The sequence below is a fragment of the Haemorhous mexicanus genome, chromosome 13 (assembly GCF_027477595.1).
Source record: "Haemorhous mexicanus isolate bHaeMex1 chromosome 13, bHaeMex1.pri, whole genome shotgun sequence".
Lineage (NCBI taxonomy): Eukaryota > Metazoa > Chordata > Aves > Passeriformes > Fringillidae > Haemorhous > Haemorhous mexicanus.
The window spans coordinates 5,443,859-5,459,063 of NC_082353.1; the positions used below are offsets into that span (position 1 = coordinate 5,443,859).

Genomic DNA, 15,205 nt, shown 5'->3' on the forward strand with positions numbered 1-15,205 from the left:
TAGAGAGCCTCTGCTCCTGCCCTCACCCTTGAAGAACCATCCTGAACCTTTTTATTTTGCTCTGGAGCTTTAGGCAAGGGAGCAGGAGAGCCGCCTTGTCTCCCCATGGCTGCTGAAAGAGGCTGTTTATTACAGAGCAGGGTGAGATATGAAATCCCATCAAGCCGCCTTGCTTATTAGAGATCTCAGTGAGCTGCTTATTATGCACCATGGCATAATGCAGATTACGAATGTGACCGGGCGATAATTAGCAGAGCTGGAACTGTAATTAAATGCTCCTGAGCTGCGCTGTGGTTTCTGTTGCAGAGTGGAAGGAAGCTGAATGGTCTCAGCAGGTCTCCAACATGCACATGCAGCCTCCACTCCCTGGGCAATGGGGGCCAGTGATCCCTGCCACTCCCTGGGCTCTTCCTGCTGCCCACCCAAGCCAGGCAGCCCTGCTTGGTTCTTCCCTGGCTCTTCCTTTGCTGGAGACTGCTTTGTGGTTTGCAGAATGGGGCACTGAGGAGCCCCTTCAAAGGAGCCTCACACTTCCTTGGAGTACCTTGCCCTGGATCTGCTAATGAGGTTGCTGTGTTTTGTGGGGGGATTTTCCCATGGAAGTCTTTTGGAAGCTCCTCTGGCAGCCTTCTGGGGTGGTTTTGTGCCAAAACCACCCTTCTTGAATCCCATGGGGTGCAGTTGAGTCGCTGGCCCTATGGCAGCCTTGGAGGTGGATGGTCTGGAGATGGGCTCCTGGGGGGAGAGCTGGTTCTGTTGCTGGGAGATTGGAGGTGGTTGTGGATGACAAGCTGTACTGCTGGGGAGGGGACTGTGGGGTCCAGCCACTGTTGTTCGAGACCTCCAGGCCATCTTTAGTGCCAAGTGGGCTGCCTGTTGCTCTGATGAGCTGTCTAGAGAGAGGATGGATGCAGGACAAGGAGAGGGCTGCAGACAGAAAGTGCTTTGTGTTCTGCTGGAAAAGCAAATCCACTTGCCCTATCAGAACCAGGACGTGATATCCTCATCTCTGCTCCTCTGTCTAGAGATTTGTGTCACCAGGGATGTGGAGAGAATCTGTGGTTCAGGAGTTGGTGGGGAGGTGGGATGCTCGGGGCACTCGCTGTGGTTGTGGGCACTCTGTTGGGTGGGGCAGGCTAGGTTGGACATGCAAGGATCTGCTGGAGTTGCTTCCCTTGCTTGAAGGATGGAGATGTGTGAGCAAGAGAAGGAGCAGGCAAATTTGGCAGCTGGTCAGGACCAGGATGGGAGTCAGCAGCAAGGCTGGAAGGGATCGTGGGCTGGTGCCCGTGTCCACACTTGGTAACCACAAACTTGGGCTCTCCAGGTCTATTGTTTTCCCTCAGCAGAGTTTTAGGGGGTCTGGGAGTACAACTGGGTGCTCTAGAGGAGTCTTTGCCTGTTTAAAACTGGAACCCAGGTCAGCACTGGCTGCAGATGTGATCAGTTTCCTCATTCTGCTTCTCTTCTGAGGTAGCCCAGTGTCTAAAGATCACAAATGGTGAAGAGCAGAAGTCTAAGCTGAAGAGGAGCTGCTCGCCCCTTGCTGCAGGTCCTTGCAAGCCAAGCCGGGGGGTGGCTGGCCGTGGCTGGCTTGGCTGATGAACCCCAGAGGAGGAGAAAGTCTCCACCTTGCCTTGGCCAGCCACAGAATCAGCCCATCAGCCATCCTCCTCCTGACACTGCTGTAATCTGCTTGCGTGGCAGAGCGGCCAAGGACCTTGGCTTCTCAGCAGCAGGGTTGCTTGGCTGGGCTTCCACTTGGCATGTTGGCGTGTTGGCTTTCCAAGCCAGGCTCTGGCTGTGGGATCTGGTTTCTATGTGCAAAGAGAGCACAATTGCTGGATCAGGCTCTGAAGCAGATACTTGCATAGGGAAGAGGGATATGATCCAAGTGCCTGTGTCTGCAGGTGGTCACAAGGTAGTTCTGGAAGGAGAAGGATGTTGGTTTTCATGGGTGCCAGAGGGAGTCTACTACTTGTTTGTCCTGTCCTGCTGGTTGAGCAGAAGCTCTTCTAGTGAGCCATGGGGTCCAAAGTCATTGACTGCATTAACATCTGAGCCATAGCCAAGAGGCATCCTCACCGGGCATGATTACAGAAGCCGTCAGGGAAGGAACTTGCCACGAGCTCTTTCAAGCAGGAGCACAGATATCTCCTGCACCAGGACTTTTGGGTGTGATCTCTGTGACTACAGAGCTCCCCAGGGTTACATGGGTATGGGCACGCCAGGGCAGCAGAGCCCTGCGAGATCCTTGTCCTCTGATGGGGTGTGGGATGTGAACTGAAGGTGGCAGTCCTGAGCTTGAGGTTCTCCAGGAGTGTAAACGTCTGTTGATACTTGCTCTCCCTTCTGTGTTGCCAGCAGTATTCTTGACGGTGACCACATTTCTCTTTTTCCCCACAGATGGAATCTCCAGTCTCTACGCCCGCAGTGTTGCCCTTGCATCTTCTTGTCCCTGTCGTCAACAACGACATCTCGTCGCCGTGTGAGCAGATCATGGTACGCACCCGCTCGGTGGGGGTGAACACCTGCGATGTGGCCCTGGCCACCGAGCCCGAGTGCCTGGGCCCCTGTGAGCCTGGCACCAGCGTCAACCTGGAGGGCATCGTCTGGCAGGAGACGGAGGACGGTGAGTGTCACGGAGCTGCTTGCTCTCTGACAGCGTCACAGGGGAGCTGTGGCAGGCCCTTCCTTCCCGTGTCCCTGCTGTGTTGTTCTTTGGCATGTCCTGGGCTTTCCTGCCACCAGTTGGGTGGTCAGGACAGAGGAGCCGTGTGAGGGCAGTCCATAATCCATCCAGTAAAGGGAGTAATGGGCCAATACTTGCATCAGCCCCATGTGTTGCGTTATTCCTTTGCCCAGACAGCAGGCGAAAATCTAAGCTGCCATTTCTCTGCCCTTCAACAAGAGCTGACTTGTTTCGGAGGTGCCAGGGGAAAGGCCGTGCCAGCCGGCACAGGAATTCGACAGAGTTGACTTCATTTTTGCTTGGCAACCCGCAGGTCTGTCACAAAAACACTCAAACCCTGGGAGGTGGCAGAAGTCTCCTGCTGGATTAAAAAACCCCAGTGGAGCTCTCAAAATCGACTCAGTGGGAGATCAGCCTCTCGGCTCTCTTGCCAAGCCAATCCAATCTTTTTTTTCCACTGGAGCTCATCTCATCCGTGCACAGCTTGGTTTGCTTTCCCAGGTCCTTTGATGGGTTTTCATTGCTCTTGGGGCTCTGCCAAGGAATGCAGGGATGAATAGGTGGCTCAGTGGCCCATGGCAAGCGCTGGAACTTGGCCTTCCCTCTAGCCTGAGTGGGATGCTGGAGGTTTCTGCCTTGGGAGGCACAGGTCCTTGTGTTTGTGTCTGGAAGCAGAAACAGTCCTGAAGCACAAAGGTGAGAGAGGGCAGTGGTGGTGGTGGAAGCTGCTTGATGGGTCATCTCAGCCAGGCATCCATGTGCTCCTCTTGGACATCTGCTCCCACTCCTCCGTTGCTGTTCTGTGCAGAGAATGAAGCTGTTGGCCTTTATCCCAGCCACTCCTCACTGAGACTCTACTACTGGGTATGGAAGCTGAGCTGAAATCTCCATTCCCATTATTTGCTTCCAGTGAGGTTCTCTTCTTGTCCCATGCTTTGGGAAGGTGGGGGTGGGCCCAGTTTGCCTTTTCTCTCTTCCTACTGGCAAAATGGTTTTGAAACCGTGGTTGGCACAGGACCAAGTGCTGCAGTGACTGCTGATGTGAGCACCAAAGTTGTTCCCCTTGGAAAAAATATTGAGAAATAGCACCTGAGCTCTTTGGGAAGAGAGCAGTGGATCGACCATGCCAGGGAAGACTGGGATGTGTAGTTTGGGATGGGGACCTCCACACTCTTCCCCTTTACCATCGATTCCATATGGAAAAAAAATTCACCCGGATTGAGGCAGCTGGGAGCTGAAAGTGTGATTTTTCTGCTGCTCCAAAGCAGAAGAATGTCACATGTAAGACCTGTGAGAAGAAACACAAAACAGGAGAGTTCTGGAGTCCTGCTCTGTGCATCCCAGGGCCAGGGGATCTGCAGGGTGGATCTACTCCAAAGAAACCTGTAGAAGCACTCACCTCCCCAGCACTACGTGATCAATGTCTCCAAAAGCCTGGTCACTTTGTAGGATACACCACCTTCAGATGGGGAAACTGAGGCACAGCTGGGCTGGGTTTTGGGAGACACAGCAGCACAGAGGAGCATTGGCACCCTCCACTTGTGGGGCTCCCCCATCTCCCCAGCTCCATCAGCCTGCTGTTCTGGTGGGACTTCCTTCAACCCAAAAACTCTGAAGGTGCAGAATTCCCTGAAAATCCCAGGGCTGCTGGAGAGCCCCTTGGGCAACAGCAAAACTGATAAGTGCTTGGACCTTGTATGGTGGTTTTGGGTGGAAATCAGGAGAGGGTCACGGTGGCTGTGCCAGGATGGATGAATTTCACATCCAGTCCTGTACAAAAAGCCCTGATACTGCCTTTGGTCTCTTTGGTCTGCTGCGTGCCTTGGCTCCGGTCACATGGCATCTCTCGTCCTAGGATAGTGTATTTAGGAAGGGGAGAAAAAGCAGCCCCCATTCCCCCTCCCCCTGTGCTGTTTGGGGGCAGAAATGTAGAAAAAAAGTAAAGTTGAGCCTGGGAAGAAGCCAGGAGAAAGTGTTTTAAGGTTTAACTGCTTTATTTCTACCTACTCTGACTTGATCTGTAATAAATTAGTTTGCCCAGGGTGAGTCTCTTTTGCCCGTTACGGTAATTGGTGAGTGATGTCTCTCCACTGGGGGAGGTGACAATTATGCTGGACAGCCCCATGGTGTCCCCTGTCTCCTGGCAGGAGCATGGTGGCCATGAGCAGCTTTGGTGTTGTGTCACAAAGCCTGGGCACTGCAGGTCAGGCGGGATCTCTGCACATGGGCTGGGCTTATGGAAAAGCTGGAGCATCCTGAAAGTAATGCAGCTGGAGGGGAAATGACAGATCATTTTAAAGATGATGCAGCTGGGGATGGAAGAAGGGGCATCCCAAAGCCAGGGCATCCTGGAAGTGATGCAGGTAGAGGAGGAATTAATGGAGATGTCTTGGTTGAGCTTGGGGGATTTGTCTTTGGAAAGGGGGAAAATGTGCCCCACTAGAATGGCTCCTGGTGCACACAGCACCTTGTACTCCATCCCACTTAATCCCAGGATTTTCTCATACACTGCCTTCTGAATGGCAACTTTGCACCATCACCAACCTTTAATTTTTCCACCCAGGACACAGCTCTGATGTGAGCACTTGGTGAGCAGGATGCTGAGTGGTTTGCACCCAGATTTGGGTGATATTGATTCCTTAAGAGTTTTAGAGATGTCACCTTCGCATGAAACCAGGTGGGGTGGGAGTTACCCAAGTGGGATTCCTTCTGTTCAAGAGCATCAGCATTACTGGAGATGTGAAAACATTGCTTCCTCACTGCTGCCCTTGTCATGCCTGCTCATCATCCTGCCGTGGGAGGGGGACACAGTGGGTGAAAAAAGCTGCTTAGGATCTATCCTGGGGTTTAAATTGTCCTGGGTTATTGTTGGAGGATTAGGAGGGGATTTGGTATGATTGGTTGCAGTGGGTTAAATATAGGCTGGTGCGTGTTGGAGGTCTGGCGTTCCAACAGGGAAGGAGACACGGTGCCAGCTTCTTTTGCCCCTTCCTCTTTCATCTCTCTCTTGTGACTGTGGTGGTCGGGATGAAAATGCCAGCACTTCTTTCTAATATCACACACTGACCCCGGGATGCAGAAGAGACTCTGGTGGTTTGCTGTAAAAACCGTTCTTGCCATGCAATTAACTTCCAGTGACTCACGTGGTCTTCTCTGCCTTCAGAGGGATTGAACTGGCAGGGGGATCAGAGGGACTGAGAGGGATGGGGCCTGGGTTAGTGCTGCGTGTTCCTCAGTGGCTCCTAGGTCCTTAGACAGCTCCTGGGAGGATCCCACAGCAGCTCCCCAGAGGTGTCTTGGGAATGGTGGGGCTGGGTTGGGGTTCAGGAGGCAGCCAGGAGCTTCTTTGGATTTTAAGGAAAGGGGGACAAGCTCCTGCCTGCCAAAAACTGCTGCATTAGGAAGAAGGGAAGGCCACATGCCATGTGCCCTCTTTGGGATGCCTGGAACCATCATCCCACTGTTCCCACTGATCTTTCCATGCATGGGGCTGTGGGTTCCCAGCAGTTGGTTTCTCCCTCAGGTTATCTCCATCCTCTCAGCCTGGCCATGTCTTTGTTAAGGCAGGTCCCCAGCACCTTTCTCTGATGGAGTCTTGCTCACTGGGATGAGCCAGTTGTGGCTCTTGCCATGTGCTGGCACCATTTCTTCCCATGATCTGCTTGCAACATTTTCCAGGAGGAAAAGGAAAAAGAGAAGGTCTGCATTTCATTTCTCTTTCTGAAGGAGCCCCACGTGTCGGGCCTTGGCTCCATGTATTATCCATGCTGAAGCCTGCAGCTGGCTGCTGGCATAGCACAACGGGGGATGTGGGCTGAGATTTATAAACATGCTTCAGGCGCAGCTGCTCTGGGCTCCCTCGGCTCCATCCATCTCCCAGGGCCGTATATCTTGCTGCACTCATCAACCCTTGCAAACGTGTTCCCGACTTTTACCTTGCTTGGATAAATGTGCCTGGCACAACACACTCTGCTCCAATGATCTGTGGCAAGGAGAAGACACCACGATGCTGAAGGGTGCTGTGGAGGACCCCTCTGCTTCCCAGAAGAGGTGCTGAGGGTCCTCGGCCTTGGCGTGGGTGTGAGCCAGGCAGTTCCTCTTCTGAATTAGTGTGGAAAAGCTGAAACTCCAAGGTTTTCTGAATGCCCAGTGACTTTGCTCCATGATGGGAGGCTGTGGTTCCATGGATGCTTCTCCAGATAGAAATACAGGGCAGAGGGATTCCCGTGTAGGTGCTGAAGCCCAGGGCAGGAGAAGGTTATTCTGCCAGGATTGGGTTTTCCTGCCAGGGACAGTCGCCTGAGCAGGAATGCTGGGCTCAGCTTGCCATCTAGTGGCAGTAGCAGCTTTTTCCGGAGAGTGATGAGGATCATGGCCGTGCTGGTTCATAGTCCTGCTGGGGGGTCTGCAGCTCCACTTTGGGGTCCACAGCCTTGCTAGGAGCTTTCTGCATTTCCCCCAGGGTCTTCCCAGCTCTTTCTCCCTGGAGATCACATTTCCTACTCTACCTGAGCACACATGGATCTTCAGGTTCCCCCTGAAGGGCTGAAATCCCACATCCCTTTCGGGATCACCGGGTTTTAACATCCCATGAAAGTAGGGAATGGGAAGTGAGGTTAGGTTAGACATACCAAGGGAAGGGATGAGCTGGAATCTCCAATTCCCATCTTGGTGCCCCTCCAGCCCCGAGCCCAATGTTTCACCTCTTCTCAGAGCCCATGACGACTTGTCCACCCTCCTTCAACTCTAGAGCTAATCTCTTCCTCCTGCCTGTCTTGAGGGGCAGGTTCCTGGCACTGTGGGATCACATCTGGCCCTGTCTGACCCTTTCCCCTTGCCTTGCAGGGATGCTGGTGGTCAATGTCACCTGGAGGAACAAGACGTACGTGGGGACACTGCTGGACTGCACGCAGCATGACTGGGCACCTCCCCGGTAAGTGGGTGGGGGGCTCTGGTGGGCTCCTAGTGCTGAGGGCAGATCTGGCCCTGTATGGCCCCCAGGGCACCTGGGACACTCTGCCCTGTGCCCATGGGGCTGCCCACAGGGGTTGGCATCTCCGCCTTGCCCAACCCAGCTGCTCCCATGACTCTTTGCCCCTGCAGTCACATGTCCCTTGTCCTGGGGACCGGAGACGTTTTGGCACATCCCAGGGGACCTCTCTGGTTCCTCTTTATCGGTCAGTGGGGAGAGAAGTCTATGGGATTTTTAGTGAGAGGAGTAAGGGTGTCCCCACTGTGCCTTGGGGACAGCACAGCCATCTCTCTGTTAAAACCTCTGTGTCCTCCTGCCTGTAGGTTCTGTGACTCTCCCACCAGTGACCTGGAGATGCGCAACGGCCGGGGCAGGGGCAAGCGGATGCGCCCCAACAGCAACACGCCGGTCAACGAGACGGCCGCTGCCTCGGACAGCAAGGGGACCAGCAACAGCAGCAAGACCCGGGCGGGAGCCAACAGCAAGGGGCGCCGGGGCAGCCAGAACTCCTCGGACCACCGCACCCCGCCCGGTGGCACCGCTGAGGACGTGAAGGCCAGCCCCTCCTCCGTCACCAAGCGGAAGAGCAAACCCCTCTCCGACATGGATCTGAACTCCAGCTCGGAGGACTCCAAGGGCAGCAAGCGCATCCGCACAAACTCAATGGGCTCGGCCACAGTGCCGCCTGCCACGGTCAAGGTGGAGCCAGCTGTCCTGGAACGCAACTGCCCTTCTCCCATCCTCATTGACTGTCCCCACCCCAACTGTAACAAGAAGTACAAGCATATCAATGGGCTGAAGTACCACCAGGCCCACGCACACACGGATGATGACAGCAAGCTAGAGGCAGATGTGGACAGTGAGTATGGCGAGGAGCCCTCCCTGCATGCCGACATCGGGAGCTGCAATGGTGCTGCCGGGACACAGAAGGGCTCCCTCTCGCCCGCTCGCTCGGCCACCCCCAAGGTGCGTTTGATGGAGCCGCACAGCCCCTCCCCATCCAGCAAGTTCAGCGCCAAGGTCCCTTGCAAGAAGAAGGTGGGTGGGGAAGGAGACACAGACCTGGGTGCTCTGTCCAATGATGGCTCTGAGGATGGTCCCTCAGTGGCCGATGAGACGAGTAACGATGACTTTGACTCTCTGGAGAAGCGATGCATTGATAAGGACAAGTCAAAGAAGGCCTCTGGTGCTAAACAGGAGAAGATTCCTTCCAAAAGCTTGAAGTCAGCCAGACCCATTGCACCAGCCATCCCCCCACAGCCGATTTACACCTTCCAGACTGCCACGCTGACCACAGCCAGCCCCGGCTCCTCCGCTGGCCTCGCCACAACTGTGGTCCAGACCATGCCCAACAGCCCCCAGCTCAAACCCATCCAGCCCAAGCCAACAGTGATGGGAGAGCCCTTCGCTGTCAATCCTGCCCTCACCCCTTCCAAGGAGAAGAAGAAGAAAGACAAAAAGAAGAAAGAGCCCAAAGAGGTGGAAAACCCTTTGACTCCTGGCAAAGCCTGCAGAGCGGAGGAAGGTAAGAGCCCTTTCCGGGGGGAATCCAGTGAGCTGGGGATGAAAGGCGAGGGGCTGCTGAACGGTTCATCTGACCCCCACCAGAGCCGGCTCGCCAGCATCAAGGCTGAGGCAGATAAAATCTACAGCTTCACTGACAACGCACCCAGTCCCTCCATCGGCGGGGCCAGCAGGCTGGAGAACGCCAACCCAGCCCAGCCCCTGACCCCACTGCACATTGTCACCCAGAATGGGGCAGAGGCCAGCTCGGTGAAGACCAACAGCCCGGCCTACTCAGACATCTCTGATGCTGGGGAGGATGGGGAGGGCAAGCTGGAGAGCGTGAAGGCAAAGGATCCAGAGCAGCTGGTCAAGGAAGGTGCCAAAAAAGCTCTTTTCCCACCACAACCACAGAGCAAAGAGTCTCCCTTCTACCAAGGCTTTGAAACCTACTATTCCCCTGGCTATCCCCAGGCTAGCCCAGGACCCCTGAACCCCAGCGGGCAGTCTGCAGCCGAGACACAGACTTTAAAGCTGAAGAAGGATGAGGAGCAGGAGAACCCAGAGGTGAAGGTGAAGAGTGAAGGCTGTGAAGAGAAGAAGGCAGAGCTCGGCAGTGGCTCCAGCCAGCAGCCCTCGGTCATCCAGCAACGCCCCAACATGTACATGCAGTCCCTCTACTACAACCAGTATGCCTACGTGCCACCCTACGGCTACAGCGAGCAGGGCTACCATGCCCACCTGCTGAGCACCAACCCTGCCTACCGCCAGCAGTACGAGGAACAGCAGAAGCAGAGGCAGAGCCTGGAGCAGCAGCAGCAGCAGCGAGGGCTGGAGAAGAAGGCAGAGCTGGGCTTGAAAGAGAGGGAGGCGGCACTCAAAGACGAATGGAAGCAGAAGCCACCCATGCCCCCAACACTGACCAAAGCCCCAAGCCTCACAGACCTCGTCAAGTCAGGGCTGAGCAAGCCCAAGGAGCAGGGAGGTCCTGATATGGCCAAATCTGTCATCATCCCCAAGCTAGAGGACTCGTCCAAGCTGTCCAGCAGCCAGGTTGCTGAGGGGCTCAAAGTGAAGCTGAGTGAGGCTGGTCACCTAGGGAAGGAGACGGCTGAGACGAAGGCTGGCTCCGAGTGTGGCCGGCAAGCGGAGGTGGATCCTGTTCTCTGGTACAGACAGGTAATGCCCTCCTGCCCTGTCTGCCAGCCCAGCCTTCCCGGGGTTTGCTCCTGGAGGAAGCTGCTCACCGGGCTTTGCTGGGGCCGTCACCTCAGAGAGCACGTGTTGTCCTCTGCTTGTGGTGGGGCTCCATGAGAGAAAAAGGGTGGGGCTGTGAGGCCAAAGATGAGCCAGGGAGAGCCCAGGGAAGGGGAGTGGGGTTTGCTGATCTCCTCCAGACCTAGCCTGGATTTGGGACAGGTGGGGCTGTGGGGAGGCAGCTGCTCTGGTGGTTGGCTGTTCTTGCGAGAAGCGGAGGCCACAGGTGGGCCAAGAAGAGTCCAGGGATGGGGAATGGGGTTTGCCGGCCGCCAAACGCAGGCTAGTTTTGGGTCAGGCAGGACCAGGGGGAGGCAGCTGTTCTGATGGCTGGCTGTTCTTGCAGGAAGCTGAGCCCCGGATGTGGACCTACGTGTATCCAGCAAAGTACTCAGACATCAAGACAGAGGATGAGCGGTGGAAAGAGGAGAGGGACCGAAAGTTGAAGGAAGAAAGAAATCGAAGCAAAGAAGCCTCATCCAAGGAGGACGGGAAGGAGAGCACCAGCTCTGAGTGCAAGCTGACCCCCACCGAGGAGGCTCGCATGGTGGGGAAGGACCCCAGGCCCAGTGTCCACGTCCCCGTGTCCTCACCCCTCACGCAGCATCAGTCCTACATCCCGTACATGCACGGCTACTCCTACAGCCAGTCGTATGACCCCAACCACCCCAGCTACCGTGCCATGCCCACCGTCATGATGCAGAATTACCCAGGTAGGGAGCTGGGGGCTTCAAAGGTGTCCATTCCCAGCTGTCCCTGCTCTCAGGGTGGGGGGTGGCTGCGGGACATCCTCTCACACACATACAGAGCCACATGCTCTCACTGTGCTGCCCGAATTCTCCGGGTGCCCTGACTGCTCGTCTTCCCCCAGGATCATACCTACCCTCCAGCTATTCATTCTCTCCGTATGGGAGCAAGGCATCCGGCAGTGATGACAGTGACAAGTCCCGAGCCAGCCCCAGTGTGAGCTGTAAATCCAGCTCGGAGTCCAAGGCCCTGGACATCCTGCAGCAACATGCCAGCCACTACAAGAGCAAATCACCCACGGTGAGCATCAGCAGGGCGCTGGCTTCGCCCAGCTCTGTGGGATAGTCCCTAGATCCTATAATGAGGTGGCAGCAGCTCCATTTGTTGTGTGGTTTTGCTGTTTCTGCTGCTGTTGGGGACCTGCAGCCATGGATTCCAACATTACAAGTCCTTTGGGATGGACCAGCCAAACCTGTGCCCCAGTGCTGGGGCATCTCCAGGCCCTGCAGCAACCAGGTGACACTTGTCCTCAGCTCTGGAGCTGGCAAGTGGGATGTGGGGGTTGTCTCCATCCCGTGGCTCCTCCTGGGCTGAGCTGGGAGACAGAGCTTGGACACAGTGAGGAAAGAGTGGTCCTCAGACAGGCCCTGTGTCCTCCACATGGCTTTTGGCCATCTCACCCCATGGGAACCTTTAGGGCAAAGGCAGAGGGGACATCCCAATACGTGCCCCAGGGTTGCTGGTCATGTCCCTCAGCACGTGTCTGCTTTCTCCTCTCCAGATAAGCGAGAAGACGTCTCAGGAGCGGGACCGCACTGGCTGTGGGGTAGTGGGGGGCAGCGGGAGCTGCAGCAGCGTTGGAGGAGCGGGTGCGGGGGAGAGGAGCGGCGACCGGCCCCGCACGTCACCCTCGCAACGCCTGCTCTCGACGCATCACCACCATCACCACCTCGGGTACTCGCTGCTGCCAGCGCAGTACAACCTGCCCTATGCAACAGGTGAGAGTGGGGCTGGGCTGGGGGGAGCTGCACCTGCCCTTGGGCCATGAGACCCTCACACTGTCCCCCAGAGCCCTGCCTACCAGCTGCTGATACCTCTTCTCCCCGGCAGGTCTCTCCTCCACAGCCATCGTTGCCAGCCAGCAAGGCTCCGCTCCCTCCCTATACCCGCCTCCCCGGAGGTGAGAACGGTAAGGCTCCGCTCCTGCCGCACCTCCCTGTGCGGGAGGGCTGGGCCCAAGGTGGCCGGGATGGGCGCTCACGGGATGCCCTCGAGGGTTTAGGGTTTGCCTGTGGCTGTTGGGGCTCACGGGAGCTGACTTGCCCTTGGGTCGTGGCAGGATGTGACACACCAGGATGCCTGGGCTGTACAAGATGTGTGACTGGCTCACATGGAGAAGCGCTGGAGACTCCTTTAGACATCAGTTGAATGGTGTTAATTGTACTGCTTGACGTTCCTGCCGTGATCTGAGGCAGACTCTGTCTTCTCCCCTCGTCGGACACACACTGACTCCCCACCCCACCCCTCTTTGGGGAGTGGGTGAGCTGGTACCTGCGGATATATTTATTCTACTGAGCACCAGCACTTGGGGTGGAGACGACTCACCTGCCTGGTGCATATGAAGAGGAAACAGAAGCACTGAGGTTTCTTGATGAATTTGGGACCCTGCCGTGTCTCTGTGAGCTGCTGCTTCACGATAGGACTGGGGGCAGGTGGGGACTTGGAACATGGGGCCGAGCCTGCCGTGGGCCACAGTCTCAGGAAAGGAAGGAAGGACTGGCTCACAGAGCCTTGGCGGGCGTCAGGGGGCTCGTGTGAGCCAGGTGGGTGGGTGGCAGCCTGGCTGGAGGCAGCTGTGGGACTCTCCCAGTCCCTCATCTGGTCCTGCACCCCACAGCACCTACAACTCTGTGCCTGTGGGCAGGAGCTGCCAGCCAATGGCCATTGTGAGGCTGGGGAACCTCTTGGCCCCAGCAAAGCAGCCTGTACCCTTGGGGGCCGGGGCTCTGTGGGGCTGGGGGCTGCAGGGGACAGATCTGGGGGCTGCGTCTGTCACCCCACAGGCTGCCAGGGCCTCCCAGGTTGTGCACGGTCCAGACCTGCCTGAAGCTCCTGCCTGTGGCTGTTGCTTTGGTTTTGGAGCTGCAGCTCTGCAAATCCCAGCTTTTTCTCTGCCCCACTATCACGGCAAGTGCCCCCCAAACCCTTGGGCAGCACATCCTGCTGTGGGGGGCTGTGGTCCCCCTTTTCATCCACCTTTTGCTTTTAGGGCAGCTTCCCCAGGCCGCAGGCAGGGCGCAGCAAGAAACAAGCACACTTAGGTTCTGCCAGAGGCATGTGGGGCCATGCTGGTCCCCGCTCCAGCCTCGTGCCAGGGCTGGGGGTACCAGGTCCTGGAGGAAGATGGTCCCCACTCCTGGCTGCTCCCAGCTCTGAGGACAGGGGCTTTCTGGTCCTCTGCCCCCAGCCCCAGAGCGGCTCACCCCAGGCCGACACTCTACCTCGGCCCCGCAGCGGCCGGGCCGCCCCCGCTCTGCCCCGCCTCTCCCGCTGCCCGGCCGGGGGACAGGGGGGCCATCGGTCTCAGTTGTGTGTGTCCGTGTTGCACCCGGCCCCGAGGGCCGCTGTACGGGGATGCTCTGCCTGCTGGGCTCTGTACATACTGTAAAAAGCAATTGTTTGAAAGCTGTTGTTTTGGGTTTTGTTTTCTTTCCCCGTTTCTTCCCCATCCCACTGTACCCAGTTGGAAAGGAGGTGCTGGCTGCTCTCGGCCCCGTTCAGGTGCCGGCGGCGCAGTGGCCCCAGCCTGCTCTTGTTGTCTGACTCATTTTTCTTCCACTCTTTGTTGTGTTTGGAAGGTGACAGGGCCGCATGGCCCGGCACACTCCGCAGGGACATGGTGGGTTGATGGACCCACCCTGCACCCGTCACAGAGCCACATGCAGCCACGGGACCGGGGACTGGTGGGGTCGGGGTGCTTTGGAGGGCCCCACATCCCACCCGTGGAGGAGTGTCCCGCTGGCTGCTCCTACCTCCAGCCTCGGCCGGCCCGGCACAGCCGGGCTCCCAGCACGGCCGGGGCCTACAGCGGCTCCAGCGGCGCAGAGGAAGTGCCTGGGGGTGTTGGGGGTGCCACAGGCTTTGCTGGCAAGCGGAGGGGCTCGGGGGGCTGCTCCCCACCTTCCCAGTTGGGTCCCAGTTGAGTCTCCCTTTAGGTGTTAAATGAAACAACAGTTTATGCAGAATAGGTTTGAGGTTTGACATTTTCCGGGTTCTCTGGGCCAGCTGCTGCCCACAGGGCCACCCCCAGCCCCGGTGTCAGACCGTTGGTGTTTATAGCTCGTTTCCATTGGCGTTGCTGTGTTGGGTTTCATTTCAGTCTTCCTGACTCTGCCCTTCTGTAAAGTGTACATTATTACCAAGTTCCTTGTTTTTTTTTATATATATATATATAAATATATATATATACAAACTGTACTCTTCTTGCCTTTGTACATTTAGGCAAGGAGGGAGAATAAATCTTTTTAAGAGACAATCACAAACCTGTGAGGGTGGCTTTTTATTGCTGTTCCCCCAAGTCTGGTCCTTTATATCCCTAAAGAGTGTGGACAGTTATTTTTAGGGGTGGGAGAGGGGGTTTCCCCATCTCGGGCATCTGAGAAGGCTCCTGGTGCTCATTGACCCCTGGGTCTGCTTCTGCCACAGCACTCATGGCTCTGGTAGGTGCTGCAGCTGAGCTCAGACCTGGAAATTGGAGGCAGAACCCCCCTAGGGCTGAACCCCTGGGCACCAAGGCCCTGCCCTACTACATGGCCACAGGGTACAAGAGGTATTGGGCAGGCACAAGGCAGGGTTTGACTCCTCCAGCTTTGCCATGGAGGTGATCCATGTGGGCTGCAGCACCCAGGAACACCAGAGGCACCTTCCAGATTTTCCAGAGGTTGTTTTAGAAGGCATTTGGCGATCTTGGAAATCCACATTTGCCCTCCTTTACTTGAGACAGAGCAGGAGAGGATTTGAAACTGTCAGAGGAG

The 15,205-nt window shown here is 56.5% G+C and overlaps 1 protein-coding gene across 3 annotated transcripts in view; it reads left to right on the forward strand.

Annotated features, from left to right (window-relative positions):
• Positions 1 to 14,713, forward strand: part of ZNF609 (zinc finger protein 609) — a 45,000-nt gene extending 30,287 nt beyond the window's left edge. Inside the window, exons 2-9 of one of the 3 annotated variants that reach the window (XM_059858044.1) lie at positions 2,407 to 2,632; positions 7,538 to 7,625; positions 7,988 to 10,346; positions 10,771 to 11,137; positions 11,296 to 11,471; positions 11,953 to 12,169; positions 12,282 to 12,360; positions 12,511 to 14,713. In XM_059858044.1, the coding sequence (XP_059714027.1) occupies positions 2,407 to 2,632; positions 7,538 to 7,625; positions 7,988 to 10,346; positions 10,771 to 11,137; positions 11,296 to 11,471; positions 11,953 to 12,169; positions 12,282 to 12,355 (3,507 nt within the window). In that variant the 3' untranslated portion in view covers positions 12,356 to 12,360; positions 12,511 to 14,713. Of the gene's footprint in view, positions 1 to 2,406; positions 2,633 to 7,537; positions 7,626 to 7,987; positions 10,347 to 10,770; positions 11,138 to 11,295; positions 11,472 to 11,952; positions 12,170 to 12,281 lie in introns of all 3 variants that reach the window. The other 2 variants (XM_059858042.1, XM_059858043.1) reach the window with 2 other exon arrangements.
• Positions 14,714 to 15,205: the final 492 nt, after the last annotated feature.